Source organism: Oncorhynchus kisutch, linkage group LG23, assembly GCF_002021735.2.
Source record: "Oncorhynchus kisutch isolate 150728-3 linkage group LG23, Okis_V2, whole genome shotgun sequence".
Classification (NCBI taxonomy): domain Eukaryota; kingdom Metazoa; phylum Chordata; class Actinopteri; order Salmoniformes; family Salmonidae; genus Oncorhynchus; species Oncorhynchus kisutch.
In genome coordinates this window covers 24,485,857-24,502,168 of record NC_034196.2, presented here as the reverse complement: position 1 = coordinate 24,502,168, position 16,312 = coordinate 24,485,857, and the positions used below count along the sequence as shown (strand labels likewise).

Here is a 16,312-nt window from a genome sequence, read left to right as displayed (position 1 = left end):
TCAAAAGTAGTGCACTATATAGGGAATATCAACATTTGTGTGCCATTTGGATGTACCCTATACGTGTGAACTTGGGCAGAATACAGGGTCTCACCATGTCCTTCAATTCTATTGTTATTAGATTATAAAGATTTCTAGATAGCTACAGTGAACTCCAAAAGTATTAGGACAGTGAACTATTTTTGTTTTTAGCTCTGTACTCCAGCAGTTTGGACGTGGAGCAGACTGTCAGCTTTAATTCGAGGGTATTTTCATCCATATCGGGTGAACCGTTTAGAAATTACAGTACATTTTGTTTAAAGTCCCCCATTTTAGGGACCAAAAGTATTGGGACAAATTTACTTACAGTTGAAGTCGGAAGTTTACATACACTTAGGTTGGAGTCATTAAAACTCGTTTTTCAACCACTCCACAAATTTCTTGTTAATAACAAACTATAGTTTTGGCAAGTCGGATAGGACATCTACTTTGTGCATGACAAAAGTAATTTTTCCAAGAATTGTTTACAGACAGATTATTTCACATCTAATTCACTATCACAATTCCAGTGGGTCAGAAGGTTACATACACTAAGTTGACTGTGCCTTTAAACAGCTTGGAAAATTCCAGAACATCAGGGATTTAGAAGCTTCTGATAGGCTAATTGACATAATTTGAGTCAATTGGAGGTGTACCTGTGGATGCATTTCAAGGCCTACCTTCAAACTCAGTGCTTCTTTGCTTGACATCATGGGAAAATCAAAATAAATCAGCCAAGACCTCAGAAAAAGAATTATAGACTGGTTCATTCTTGGGAGCAATTTCCGAATGCCTGAAGGTACCACGCTCATCTGTACAAACAATAGTATGCAAGAATAAACACCATGGGACCACACAACCGTTATACCGCTCAGGAAGGAGATCTGTCTCCTAGAGATTAACGTATTTTGGTAGGAGGGACTGCAGGAGGGACTGGTGCACTTTACAAAATAGATGGCATCATGAGGAGGAAAATGATGTGGATATATTGAAGCAACATCTCAAGACGTCAGTCAGGAAGTTAAAGCTTGGGCGCAAATGGGTCTTCCAAATGGACAATGACCCCAAACATACTTCCAAAGTTGTGGCAAAATGGTTTAAGGACAACAAAGTCAAGGTATTGGAGTGGCCATCACAAAGCCCTGACCTCAATCCCATAGAAAATGTGTGGGCAGAACTGAAAAAGCGTGTGCTAGCAAGGAGGCCGCAACACCTGAACCTATAGGGGAGGGTCTGGGTGGGCATCTGTCCGCGGTGGCGGCTCTGGCGCTGGACGTGAACCCCACTCCACCATAGTCTTAGACAGCTTCTGTGGCCTTCTAAGAACGGCGACCCTTGCCGCCGACCCTGGCCTGGGAACCCTAATAAATGGGCCCACAGGACTGAGGGACACCTCTGGACTGAAGGACGCTTCTGGACTGAAGGACGCTTCTGGACTGAAGGACGCCTCTGGACTGAACAAACTCCTCCAGACTGAGGGGCAGCTCCGGACTGAGGGGCAGCTCCGGACTGAGGGGCAGCTCCGAACTGAGGGGCAGCTCCGGAATGAGGGGCAGCTCCGGACTGAAGGACCGCTCCGGACTGAAGGACCGCTCCGGACTGAAAAGCAATTCCGGCATCCAGCAGCTCCTGGCTGACTGACTGCTCTGGCATGTCCTGGCTGACTGACGGCTCTGGCAGCTCCTGGCTGACTGGCGGCTCTGGAAGCTCCTGGCTGGCTGGCGGGCGGCTCTGGCAGCTCCTGGCTGGCTGGCGACTCTGGAAGCTCCTGGCTGGCTGGCGGCTCTGGAAGCTCCTGGCTGGCTGGCGGCTCTGGAAGCTCCTGGCTGACTGGCGGCTCTGGAGGCTCCTGGCTGACTGGCGGCTCCTGGCTGACTGGCGGCTCAGGACAGACTGGCGGCTTTAGCGGCTCAGGACAGACTGGCGGCTCATTACAGACTGGCGACTCTGGCGGCTCAGGACAGACTGGCAACTCTGGCGGCTCAGGACAGACTGGCGGCTCATTACAGTCTGGCGGCTCTAGCGGCTCGGGACAGACTGGTGACTCTGGCGGCTCAGGACAGACTGGCGGCTCTGGCGGCTCAGGACAGACTGGCGGCTCTGGTGGCTCAGGACAGACGGGAGACTCTGGCGGCTCAGGACAGACTGGCGGCTCTGGCGGCTCAGGACAGACGGGACACTCTGGCGGCTCAGGACAGACGGGAGACTCTGGTGGCTCAGGACAGACGGGAGACTCTGGCGGCTCAGGACAGACGGGAGACTCTGGCGGCTCTGGACAGACGAGGCGTACTGTAGGCCTGGTGCGTGGTGCCGGCACTGGTGGTACCGGGCTGGGGACACGCACCTCAGGGCAAGTGCGTGGAGCAGGAACAGGGAATACTGGACCCTGGAGGTGCACTGGTGTCCTGGTGCGTGGTGCCGGCACTGGTGATACCAGGCTGGAGACACGCATCTCAGGGCGAGTGCGGGGAGAAGGAACAGAACACCCCGGGTTGTGAAGGTACTCTGGAGACCTGGTGTGTATAGCTGGCATCAATTGTTCCGGAACTTTAACACGTTTCGGGATGAGTACTAGGATCTGACACGTGGCATCAGACAGCTAACACGCTGCTCAGGGTGAATGCCATGCATAATATGCCAAACCAACAGCGCTCTCTCTTCACTCTCCTCCAATTTTATCAACAACTCGTCGAATGTCTCATAATCTCTCCTCCATTCACTCTCCTCCAATTTGTCCAATAACTCCTCAACATTCTCGGACTCACACCTCAACTTCGCCGACTGCTCTGATTCCATCCTCGGCTCCTTATCTCCTACCTGAACTCGCCACCACCCCCATGTGCTACCCCCCAATACATTTTTGGGGCTGCCTCTCGGGCTTCCAGCCGCTCTGCCGTGCTAGCTCCTCATAATGCCGCCTCTCTGCTTTTGCTGCCTCAAGCTCTGCTTTGGGGCGGCGATATTCCCCTGGCTCTGCCCAGGGTCCTTTGCCTTCCAACTCGTCCTCCCATGTCCTTTCCTCCTCCTTGCGCTGCTGCTGCTGCCGCTGCCTGTTACCACGCTGCTTGGTCCTTTTTTGGTTGGTGGTTCTGTAACGGTTGTCGTCTGGAGATAGAGAGTACCAAAGCGCAGCGTGGTTAGTGTTCTTCTTTTTAATGGAAAACTAAACACTTAAAAAACACAAAAGAACAAAGTGACAACCGAAACAGTTCTATCTGGTGCAGACACACAAAGAATGAAAATAACCACCCACAAACCCCAACAGAAAACAGGCTACCTAAATATGGTTCCCAATCAGAGACAATGACTAACACCTGCCTCTGATTGAGAACCATATCAGGCCAAACAAGAAACCCAACCTAGAAACACAAAACATAGAATACCCACCCAACTCACGTCCTGACCAACTAAAACAAACAAATAACACAAGAACTAGGGTCAGAACGTGACAGTGGAAGGCTACCCGAAGTCCAACAATTTTAAGGCAATGATACCAAATACTAATTGAGTGTATGTAAACTTCTGAATGTGATGAAAGAAATAAAAGCTGGAATAAATCTTTCTCTCTACTATTATTCTGACATTTCACATTCTTAAAATAAAGTGTAATCCTGACTGACCTAAAATAGGGAATTTTTACTAGGATTAAATGTCAGGGATTGTGAAAAACTGAGTTTAAATGTATTTGGCTAAGGTGTATGTAAACTTCCGGCTTCAACTGTATGTGTATTAAAGTAGTAAAATGTTAAGTATTTGGTCCCATTTTCATAGCACACAATACTACATCAAGCTTGTGACTTTTTGTTGTATGCATTTGCTGTTTGTTTTGATTGTGTTTCAGATTATGAATGAGTAGGTGTGTCCAAACTTTTGACTGGTACTGTACAAGTATTTGCCCCCTTTCTGATTTTCTCTATTTTTGCATATTTTTTACTCTTAACGTTAATAGATCTTCAACCAAAACCAAATATTAGATAAAGGGAACCTGAGTGAACAAATAATACAAAATGTTGATAATGAATACATTTATTTTATAAACAAAGTTACGCAACACCCAAAGCATCTGTGTGAAAAAGTAATTGCCCCCTTACACTCAATAATTGGTTGTGCCACCTTTAGCTGCAAAGACTGCAACCAAATGCTTCCTGTAGTTGCTCACATTGCTGTGTGTAGTTGCTCACATTGCTGTGGAGGAATATTGTCTCACTCTTCCATGCATAACTGCTTTAACTCCGTGACATCGTGGCTAATGTATTTTTTGGAGATAGCATTACATTGCATCGTATCAAATCCTGCAAAGGCTGATACAATCAGCACTAGCTCCTGGGATCACTTTCTTATACAAATCACTTCCCTATTTCTAACTCGCACGGGTGTGTCTCAAATGACACCCTATTCCCTACATAGTGCACTACTTTTGACCAGAACCCATAGGACTCTGGTCAAAAGTAGTGTACTATACAGGGAATGGGGTTCCCTGTATAGTTCCCTGTATAGGACATACCTATAGATAACATACAGGGAATCCCTCTAACTGCCATGCTGGCCATTTCTGATTCCTACAGGTGTTTGGAAACATTGAGCTGAATGAGGAATCAGCCATCAATCACCACAACAACTTCCAGACCTTCTTCCAGGCTCTGATGCTTCTGTTCAGGTGACCATGTCTCCACATTCTCCATTTTAGGCCTTTTTTCACATATCTTTCTATTATTGCTATTGCAGTATAATGTAATACAATAACCATGTATTTCCTTATGCTCATGGTGGTGTTTGTGGTAGATATACAGTGTCCAATGATGGATATACAGTGCTTATATTGCATGTGTTTGTTTGTGTATATGTGTGTATCTACAATGTGTGTGTGTGTGTGTGTGTGTCCCTTTGCAGGAGTGCAACAGGTGAGGCGTGGCATGAGATCATGCTGTCGTGTCTGAGTAACCGTCCGTGTGATAAGCTGTCAGGGTCCGGAGGGAAGGAGTGCGGCAGTGACTTTGCTTATTTCTACTTTGTCTCCTTCATCTTCCTCTGCTCCTTCCTGGTCAGTATGGGCCATCACAAATGAATGACCAATTAGGATGACCAATGTCCAATGATTGACCAATGATCAGCAAGAAAGGACCATTCACCTCTCCACCTCCCTGTCCCTTCCTCCAGATGCTCAATCTGTTTGTGGCGGTCATCATGGACAACTTTGAGTACCTGACCAGAGACGCCTCTATCCTGGGGCCTCACCACCTGGACGAATTCGTCCGTGTTTGGGCCGAGTACGACCCTGCTGCCTGGTAGGTGTCTTTAATCCTCCTCCAGGTGATAATTTTTTTCCCCTGAGTCAAGACAGCGTCAGTTTTAGGTGAAGGGAGGGACATTAAGTGTCATAGTGAAGTGTATAGCAAATAGTCGGTGACAAATCAAAGATGGTTCTAATTTCCAGTGGGATGACTCTGTGACGTTTGACAACGATTGACGGGCAGGGAGGGATCCCGTTTTAGTGGGGCTGAGTGACGTTAAGCCGGCGCCTGGAGTGCCAACTAGGGCCTCAGAGGCAGACTGATGTAAATCCATGGTTCCGCTCCGCTCAACTCTGCTCGATATCCGCTAGGCTCTCCTGACGACCCTGAAGCTCCTCTCATTCTGTCATTGTGGTGGGAGAAGAAACTATTTCAATCACCCAACACATCTCAGCTGCTTTCCAAAGTATTTATCAGACCCATTGAGAAATACTGGAACAATCAGCACTAGCTCAAAAATAGGAAGTTAGGCTGAGATGCAGCAGGGTGAGAAGTCCTAAATGTCCCCAATGCCACTCTATTCACTATGTGCCCTTGGACTTTATAGGCTATAGGGTTTCATTTGGGACACAGACTTATAACCTCACAGTAACCCTGTAGTCAAGTATGACTATAGATAAACAAGCATGTTATTTATATACTGAGTATACCAAACATTAGGAGCACCTTCCTAATATTGAGTTTCACCCCCTGGATTCACCTGGTCAGTGTATGTCATGGAAAGAGTTGTTAATGTTTTCTATACTCTGTGTATATCTGCACCATATCTACAGGTGGGCTTTATTCAATGACCATGACTGCACACAATGGAGGATATACATGTTAAGTCATTGGAAATTGTTGTGTTTGTGTCCTAACCTCCTCTAACCTGTCTTGTCTTTTACAGCGAAAGGATATGCTATCAGGATATGTACAAATTGTTGCGTTTTATCTCGCCTCCTCTCGGCTTAGGGAAGAAGTGTCCTAATAGGGTGGCCTACAAGGTTTGCAACCCCACACACCCCTTAATCATGAAGGGATGAGGTTGAGTGAATGAATGTGAATGACTCCTAGTGCCAGAGATTCAACCACACACACACACACACACACACACACACACCCACACACACATACCTCTCATACTAACCAGCTGGTGGGTAACCATGGCAACTAATGGAAAACAATGCCACAATGTAAGCCTCATTACAGTATACTGACCAGGCTTCATCATCATCTCTGTTTTCACCATACTGAATGCAGTATGCAGTAGGCCTATATGGTTTTCTCAGAGTAGGCCCGGGAGACTGCTCAATTTGGTTACCGCTGATGTCTCGGAGCATGCAGGAACAGAAGACATCTGAACAGTGAAGCTGCAACCTTGCCCTGAGCATACATACATATACATGTACATACTACATACACATCATGATCAATCCAACCTCATGATTTTGCCATCTCAATTCCCCAAAAACACCCCACCCTCTTCCTGTCCAACCCTGTGATCCATCCCAGTCTCAAGCAGGACAGGGTTGGCATCCCGCCCCGGAATCCACTGCCCTGGAAATCTAAAATAACACAGATTTCTGTTGTTATCATTTTCTCTTTTGTTTAACCATCTTCTTTTGGTAATTTCTAACTCCCCCTGCCCCCTCCTCCTACCTTACCTGGATTCCTCCAACCCTCTCTCTGACCCCTGTGATCTCCTCCTGTGACTTCTCCCCCTGTGAAGTGGCCGTATGACCTACCTCGATATGTACGAGATGCTCCGTCACATGTCCCCTCCACTAGGTTTGGGAAAGAAATGCCCGCCCAGAATCGCCTACAAGGTAGACCCCCCCCCCCCCTCCTCCTCTTCCCCCAGCAGTCTTCCTCTCACGCCTGTCACTCACTCCCACCTGCCCTGTATCTCTCCCGGCTTCTATCAGTCTGTCACAGCCACTTCCTGCTGTGCTCTTGTAGTGTACTTGTTGTTGCTCTTTCTGTCTGTTGTTGATGTTCTCTTCTGCCCTCTCTCGGCGTTTGGTGTTTACTGTGCTCACTTTTCCGTCTGGCCATTTAGACTTGTTTTGTTTTTAAACTAGGTTTTCGATCTGTTCACCTGAGAAGAAATGAAGACTGACAGTGAACACAAGCCACACTATTAACATGAATTTATCTAGAAACTCATTGCAGGTTTTGAAAATTCACTGTATAACAAATGTGCCGTTTCACATAAAATGAGATAATAAATACGAGGTTAAAAAGTGGTGGAATTCCCCTTTAATTAGTCCTATAGAAGAGTAATACAATTAAAAACACAACCTTTCCCCTCTAGTCTTCTCCATTCTCCCTGAGTCTATACTCTATGGGCTGTTCTGTGTTGTGTGGCAGCATTTAGAGAGCTTGTATTGTGGACCAAGGTACGATTGTTCAGTACTCAGGTGTTTGCCACTGTCAGTGGTTCCAGCATGTACACAGCTGTCTAGATGAATCATTGTTAAAACAGACCTAGCCGTACCCTGGATAAAAGCATCTGCCAAGCGACTAGTTGGGTCTGACATGTGTGGCTTCTCCAAATGTAACTCCTGCTTTTGAGAGATGAATCAATAGGGAGAAATGAGAGGGAGACATGGCACACTGGAGCGAGGCTAGCCTTTTAAAATGATTCCTCCCTTTCTTTGCTGTTGTGGAAAATGCATCTCACTCAACTCCCTCCCTAATGAACAGAGGTACCTGTGTATCTCTGTCCCCCTCAGGATCTGAGCGGAGCTTCACAATCCCTGCTAAATTACCTTTCTTGTCCTCCGTATTGGGATTTCTCTCATCTACCTAACTCCACTTTGTTTGTGTGTGTGTGTGCGTGTGCGTGCGTTCATGTGTTTTTGACAGTATGTGTGTACCTTTATGTGTATATACAGTATTTGTATGTTTGGGTGATGGTCTCACAAGTCTGTGGTTTTCCTGTCTCTCTAGTGGGCACTACATGACATGTCAGGCCCTCCACACCTCTTCCTCCTCTTCCACCTCTCCTCTTCTCCTTCTGTATTGTAACAGCTCCCGCATGGAAGTACGCTCTCTTGAGCTCAAGGGAGGCTTGCTTGCACGCGCACACACACACACAAACACGTCTCATCTGCAATTCCCCTCCGCTTGGCTTGAAGACAATAGGATCTGTCCTTCCCAGTCTCTGCATGTTTTTGTGTGCATCCTCATTCTGCCTCCCCATTAGCCCTGCATCAAGCTCTACATGCATGTATGTCACTATGTCTGAGTCTCAATTGGAAGACTATTCCCTATATATTGTACTCGTTTTGCCCAGAGCCCTATGGGCCCTAGTCAAAAGTAGTGCACTATATAGGGAGTAGTGTGCCTTTTGGGATGCAACCTATCTCTCTACTCTGCTAGCCTTCTCACAATGAAAGGAGGCTAGGTGGAGTGTGGCCCCATAACACAGACATGGCTTCATTCATCCTTTCATAGCAGCACTAAAACATACTACTCCAGGGCTTGCCTTGGATTCATGCTGACATGTGAACTGGTTCTATCATGTTGTGGTTGCTGAATTCAGAAAAGGACTACACTCCACTTCATCCACACCACTCATAGTTTCTATTAAATTGCTATTAAGTCACTTTTCAGTCACTTGTCATCATCCATAAGATGATGAACTCACCATGCATTTCTCTGAGGAGTACTAATACACATTGCATTGATTTATTGGGCATGTCCCCCTCAATGTCCATCTCAAACATTGACCCATAGTCTCACTCTCACGTTATTTGCATGGAGTGTTGCTCTGAATGTTCTCTTTCCTCTCTGGGATGTCTTGTGTTGTTGTGTTCCTTGAAAGCGATTCTGTGTGCTGGACTGAAACTAAGTGAAGCCACTGGCTGTTAGAAGTCCACACTCGCTCTCAAGTGAAACATATCAATTCATTTAGCATTTATGGTGTCCATATTAGGACAGTTTCAGATTCTACAGCCAGCACACAGAACCTCCCTAAAGGCCTATTGATCCTAACGTGGGTGTTCTAATGGGCCCTCACCATGGTTTCTATTCTCCTTAGCGATTGGTTAAGATGAACATGCCCATTGCTGATGACAACACGGTGCACTTCACGTCCACTCTGATGGCGCTCATCCGCACTGCTCTGGAGATCAAACTGGCGTCTGGTCAGTGACCTTTAACCTAACCACCTCTACACAAAAACACACTCCAACCACAGTAGTAGAATGGGAATATGGCAAATACGAATAAATACAAAACATAAATCAAGTAAAAAAAACAGTTTAAAGGATATATATATAAATAAAAGTACAAAAGTATAAAAGTTGTTTACTTACAGAAATCACAATAATATTGTGTCATCATTCAAAGAAGAGGGTGGTGGCCTAATAAATCCGTCCTGCTCGGTCTAGGGCCATATGTATCAAGCATCAACAGTAGGAATGCTGACTTTGGATCAGTTAAGCCTTTTAGATAAAATGTATGAACTTACATGGACAGGGGGGGACCTGATCCTAGATCAGCACTCTACTCTGAGGTGCTTGATACATGTGATACAATGTGTGGGACATTAGTTTCTGGTGCTGATGAATGAGTAAGGATGTATGTGATGTGACCTAGGCGTTTGTCTCTCAACAGGAGTCCTGGCCCAGCGTCTGTGTGACTCTGACCTGAGGAAAGAGATCTCCAGAGTCTGGCCCAACCTGCCTCCGAAGACTATCGACCTGCTGGTCACACCATATAAAAGTAAGCCACGCTGGTGGTGTGAGTGTGTGTGTGTTTGTGTTAAAGGGTGTGAGTGTGTGTTTGTGTTAAAGGGTGTGAGTGTGTGTTTATTTGTGTTAAAGGGTGTGAGTGTGTGTGTGTTTGTGTTAAAGGGTGTGAGTGTGTGTGTTTGTGTTAAAGGGTGTGAGTGTGTGTGTGTGTTTGTGTTAAAGGGTGTGAGTGTGTGTGTGTGTTTGTGTTAAAGGGTGTGAGTGTGTGTGTGTATTTGTGTTAAAGGGTGTGAGTGTGTGTGTGTGTTTGTGTTAAAGGGTGTGAGTGTGTGTGTGTGTTTGTGTTAAAGGGTGTGAGTGTGTGTGTGTTTGTGTTAAAGGGTGTGAGTGTGTGTGTGTTTGTGTTAAAGGGTGTGAGTGTGTGTGTGTGTTTGTGTTAAAGGGTGTGAGTGTGTGTGTGTGTGTTTGTGTTAAAGGGTGTGAGTGTGTGTGTGTGTTTGTGTTAAAGGGTGTGAGTGTGTGTGTGTGTTTGTGTTAAAGGGTGTGAGTGTGTGTGTGTGTTTGTGTTAAAGGGTGTGAGTGTGTGTGTGTGTTTGTGTTAAAGGGTGTGAGTGTGTGTGTGTGTGTGTTTGTGTTAAAGGGTGTGAGTGAGAAACTGAAATGCAGAGCAATAGAGAGAAAGAAGTAAGAAAGAACTTAGAGAGACAGAAAATACAGGAAATAATCTTCAGAGCACTGAGCTTCACCAAAGACCAGTCATCTCTCCAGGGGTGTGTTGGCTCAACTGCCAGGCTTTCTGCTAATTTCTACTCTCTCTTTTGACTGCTTGTTCTGTCTATTCTGTATGTGGGAGCTATGTTTACACACACATATACACACACACACACGCGCGGCTTCACAACAGTACACTCGCCCTCATTCTGTCTCCTCCGATGCCATCTACTGGTAGTGGAGAGAAGACAACTAGTGCTTCAACTTTTCTCCACTGCTCTCTCCTTCCTTCATTCCTTCTTCTTTATCTCCTCCTTCCTTCATTCCTTCTTCTTTATCTCCTCCTTCCTTCATTCCTTCTTCTTTATCTCCTCCTTCCTTCATTCCTTCTTCTTTATCTCCTCCTTCCTTCATTCCTTCTTCTTTATCTCCTCCTTCCTTCATTCCTTCTTCTTTATCTCCTCCTTCTTTCATTCCTTCTTCTTTATCTCCTCCTTCCTTCATTCCTAGTGGTTAGAGCGTTGGACTAGTAACCGGAAGGTTGCAAGTTCAAATCCCCGAGCAGACAAGGTACAAATCTGTCGTTCTGCCCCTGAACAGGCAGTTAACCCACTGTTCCTAGGCCGTCATTGAAAATAAGAATTTGTTCTTAACTGACTTGCCTAGTAAAATAAAGGTAAAATTAAATTAAAATCTCCTCCTTCCTTCATTCCTTCTTCTTTATCTCCTCCTTCCTTCATTCCTTCTTCTTTATCTCCTCCTTCCTTCTCTCCTTATTCCTTCACTCCTCCTTCCTTCTCTCCTTATTCCTTCTCACCTTCTTACTTCTCCTTATTCCTTCTCACCTTCTTCCTTCTCTCCTCCTTCCTTCTCACATTCTTCCTTCTCTCCTCCTTCCTTCTCACCTTCTTCCTTCTCTCCTCCTTCCTTCTCACCTTCTTCCTTCTCTCCTCCTTCCTTCTCACATTCTTCCTTCTCTCCTCCTTCCTTCTCTCCTCCTTCCTTCTCAACTTCTTCATTCTCTCCTCCTTCCTTCTCACATTCTTCCTTCTCTCCTCCTTCCTTCTCACATTCTTCCTTCTCTCCTCCTTCCTTCTCACCTTCTTCCTTCTCTCCTCCTTCCTTCTCACCTTCTTCCTTCTCTCCTCCTTCCTTCTCACCTTCTTCCTTCTCTCCTCCTTCCTTCTCACCTTCTTCCTTCTCTCCTCCTTCCTTCTCACCTTCTTCCTTCTCTCCTCCTTCCTTCTCACCTTCTTCCTTCTCTCCTCCTTCCTTCTCACATTCTTCCTTCTCACCTTCTTCCTTCTCTCCTTTCAGATGATGAGTTCAATGAGCTACTTTGCCCCTTTGCGGTTGTAAACCGAGAGCTGACAGTGGGGAAGGTCTACGCTGCCCTCATGATCTTTGACTACTACAAGCAGAACCGGGCCAAGAGACTGGAACAGCAACTGGGACTGGACTTCACAGGGACAATTAAGGTAGGATTGTATAGACAGCTCATCTTTGCCATAATTGCTGCTATGACAGCATGGGCAGTGCCATTGAGGGCTATCTAAACTTCTTCAAAATAGTAAAAGTTGTCAATGGCGCTTCCCATGCTAAAACAGGCTTTGTAGCAAGTGAGCCCTCTATCCACATCTATGGATCTTAAAACTGCACTCATGCATGGGACTGACTCTCATGGATGTTCCTGAGATAAATCTTCCCATACAGACGAAAAGGCATTGGGTCCTATGGTGTTCTTTTGGGGCCAAATTATTAGTGAGTTTTATGCTCCAAATCCATTGAATTTGTCACTACTGTGACTGATGAAGGACTAGAAATGGGATGGAATTTAATGCATTCATAACGTCACCATATTACATTCTCCTCTCTCTGTATCTCCTGCAGAATAAAAAGGGCCCAGCCTTCTTCTGCCCCATGCCCATGAACCATATGCAGGAGGAGGGGACAACAGTCTCCAGAGCCAATCCCCTGCCATCCTCCCAACCTGAACCAGAGTCTCAGGCAGAGCCCACGCCATCCACCACCTCTCTAACCAATGGGGAAGCAGTGTGAGTGCCCATCCATGGGGTTTTCTTAGCAGAGTCATGAATATCAATGGATTAACATTCAAATACTGTACCCATGTAGTAAAGCAGGTAGACGTAGCACATCATGTTGACTAATAATGTAATCTAATGTGCGTGTGTGTGTGTGTGTGTGTGTGTGTGTGTGTGTGTGTGTGTGTGTGTGTGTGTGTGTGTGTTTAACCTCAGACCAAGCACTAGAAGTCCCATAAAAGAGTCAGGAGAGCAACTGTCTCAGGAGGGCCAACGGACCAGCAGTAGAAAAAGGATTCTACAGAGAGGCCAGTCAGAGGACGTGCCCTACTCCAACAAACCTCAGGTACTTAGTACATATATTATACCAAAGATGGGAAATATGCAAGCAACCATTCACTCTTAAACCTCTGGTACACACAACTAGTGGTTGCAAACTTTTCCTAAATTGCCTACTGTGTGTTGTTTCAGGAATCAGTGGAGATGAGGCAGGTGGAGAACGGTGCTGATATAGGGGGCTACTCTGGTCTGGATGACCATGGCAGAGCAGCCTCCATGCCAAGACTGGACTCCCAGTACAATGTAAGTCCTTCATCACTCACTGCCTTACCCCTATACTCTCTCACATAGGACCCCGCCAAGACCCGCCAGGGCTGCCAACATGGTGCCTGCACAACTCAAAGGGCATTGATTCTACAAATAGGACAATGTAAACATTAGGGCAATTCTAGTTGTACAGTAGTAAACATTATACAGGTTAGGGTTCGTACAACACAGTTAATACTCAGTTGGCGGTATGAAATAATTCTTTGTCATACAGTCAGTAGGACTTGATGATGATATTACAAGGATACATAGTCAGAGAGGAAGGGAGTGAGGGAAGTAGTAGAAGTGAAAGGGAACATACAGTAGGATAGAGAAAGAGAGTAGAAGAAGGAAACAAGATAAAGGTAGGTAGAAATGAATTAGTGAAAGCAGCCACAGGCTACCTAAAGCAGAGACGCTGTCTGTCAGTGCCCATCAAGTCATCCTGCTGACCTTGTGTGAATCCCAAATGGCACCCTATTCCCTATACAGTAGACCACTTTTGACCAGGGCCCATATGACTCTGGTCAAAACTAGTGCACTATATAGGGAATAGGGTGCCATTTGTTATGTAGACCTTATGTGATATCTCACAATAATATTTCCTCAACCAATCTGAATGTAGAGCCATGTCCCCAGCAACACAGTGAACGAGTATTTGGCATTCTACACAAGATAAAAGATTCATGTTTTAAACAAGTGATGATAATCTGATGGTCACATTGTGTAATATAATTTACGCAATAATGTAATATGCAAATATCTCTCTCCCCGAAAAGTTCAGGTGGAAAAGTCTGTGGGGAATTGCATAAACCCGTATTTCAACTATGCCCCATCATCACCTTGCTGTTTATAAATGTTGACATCCATTTCCACATATTTTTTTGACCCATTTGCCTAATTTGGTTTTTCACACAAATGTTATTATATCCATTATGGATATAGTTAATGTCCCAAATTTGTTTTACTGACATTCATTTTCTGTCTTTTTATTTGTATATTTTTCTCCCAGCTCCTGTGGTAAATGGAGTCTTGGTTTCTTCCCTCTTGATTACTTTTTCCGGACCCTTCTTTCCAGCTGTGTGATTGGTTCACACGTCTAACCAAATGAATCCTGTCTGTCTCGCTTTGCTGTCAGTCTGTCTTCCTGTCTCTCCATCCAGTCCCATTCCTTCCATCCTCTTCTCCTCTTGACTCCCATGGCTAATGTTGTGCCCACCTCCCTCCTGTGTCTGATAGCGGAACCACCCTCGTCACCTACCTGGGACCTACCTGGCAGTATGTACACCTGTTCCGCCTCTCTTTCTCTCTCTCTCTTTGTATATATCGCTTTCTATATATCTCTCTCTTTCCCTTTCTCTCTCCCATTCCTCTTTTTCCAACTCTGTTTGCCTCTGTGGTCCCTCCATTCCAGAGTTCACACACTCTCAGCATCAATGTTCCCTCTAAGCTGCGTGCGCAGAGCTCCCCCAGGTCTGCCGTGCAGAAGAAAATATCAGCCCACTGAGAGAAGCAGGAGTTTGAACTTCACTCAACTTTTTAGAGCAGTGGTCACCAACCAGTCGATCACCATCTCTAAGGCATTCCTAGTCGATCTCCAAACATTTCTGTAAAAAAAAATGATAAAGCCTTGTGTTCCTATTTTTTTTCCCATTCGACTGGAGCTGTTGGCGTTAGGTGCACCCGATTCAGCTGCCCTGCGCTCCGGGTAGGCGAACTGTTGCCATTTTGAACCATTTCATGTGATTGAAGGTGCAAACTCTGCCTTTCCGGCGGGCCCAGAGATCAAATCAAGTGCCCTATAGGCTTACCGCTGGCCAATCGAATGGCTCAGTTTACCGTGTCTGCAATAAAGTAGCAGAAAAGTTGATACTGTGAGATTTCAAAACGTTTAAAACCATAACTAGAGAGAGACTGTCAATGAATACAGCAAAGAACTGCTGTTTGTATGACTTAATTCATGTTTAAGTTCTTACTCAGCACTGTCAACACTGTATTCAACACTGTTATAACCCATAAAATGCATGTTCTTCCTATTTCCACTCAGCGCTGCAACAAGCACTGCAGCAGTAATGAATGAGTAGGAAAGTGGATCTATAGGTGTTATTATTAGCGGCTTGGGTCTTTTTTAATATCGAGGAATATTTTACTTTCTCTGTTCATAGGAGTAACAACATGAATTTGTGCATGAGGCAGAAATAATGTGGTGCGACTTGAGATTCGCCATCAGCTGGAACGGTTGGTTCCCTTTTTGGTCAGTGTCAGTGGAGGGAAGGGAGAGATGAGGGATGTTGAGAGGTGGACCCTCAGTCTTCTGCTCTCTCCTTCCTCTGAGACTGACCATCAGATGCAGCCACCATCAGCCCAGTAAAATAAAAAGCGAATTATTTAAATGTATGCTCACTCATCACAAGTAATACAACAACGGATCTATTACCGGTGGGATCATATAGCCTACCTTAAATGTTGATTTTTTTTAATTTAAATGTCCCGAACAACAATGCACTGGCAGGGCAATTCATGTAAAAACCATCTGAGTGGTAGATCTCAGCTTGCATTTTGACACAGAATGTGATCTTGACTCAGAAAAGGTTGGTGACCACTGTTCTAGAGTTTTCACAGTTAACACTATCAACATTTCTCTTTACTGTGGCAATTGTGATCGAATCAACGCAATATTAGCCACTTTTAATGCAACATATCGAAACAAAACAAACTATGCAAGAGCTTTTGTTGTAGGCAGAACGCATTGACATGCACGACTCAGCCCATACTCTACACAGACCAGTGTGACAAAACCAATCAGAGCTGCAGTAGGTCTATATGCAAATATACCATTGCCATATATGGATCTGTGCCATTTACATTGAACTGGACTGTGTTTACAGTGAGTAGATGCGTTTTTTTTTTAACAACACAACATTTTCAGTCACCTCCTTGTCTGAAGGATAAGTGGATAAACAGGTTAATGTCTAGCACTGCGTGT

General features: G+C 45.3%; 1 protein-coding gene across 2 annotated transcripts in view; it reads left to right on the top strand.

Moving 5' to 3' along the window:
- LOC109868451 (voltage-dependent N-type calcium channel subunit alpha-1B) overlaps nucleotides 1–16,312 on the top strand; it is a 213,980-nt gene that overhangs the window by 187,218 nt on the left and 10,450 nt on the right. For both annotated transcript variants that reach the window (XM_031802801.1, XM_020458027.2), the window contains 11 exons: nucleotides 4,584–4,675; nucleotides 4,909–5,059; nucleotides 5,176–5,303; nucleotides 7,018–7,114; nucleotides 9,334–9,439; nucleotides 9,912–10,019; nucleotides 12,017–12,177; nucleotides 12,590–12,753; nucleotides 12,958–13,087; nucleotides 13,213–13,323; nucleotides 14,566–14,604. In XM_031802801.1, coding sequence (XP_031658661.1) covers nucleotides 4,584–4,675; nucleotides 4,909–5,059; nucleotides 5,176–5,303; nucleotides 7,018–7,114; nucleotides 9,334–9,439; nucleotides 9,912–10,019; nucleotides 12,017–12,177; nucleotides 12,590–12,753; nucleotides 12,958–13,087; nucleotides 13,213–13,323; nucleotides 14,566–14,604 — 1,287 coding nt within the window. The remainder of the gene's footprint in view (nucleotides 1–4,583; nucleotides 4,676–4,908; nucleotides 5,060–5,175; nucleotides 5,304–7,017; nucleotides 7,115–9,333; nucleotides 9,440–9,911; nucleotides 10,020–12,016; nucleotides 12,178–12,589; nucleotides 12,754–12,957; nucleotides 13,088–13,212; nucleotides 13,324–14,565; nucleotides 14,605–16,312) is intronic.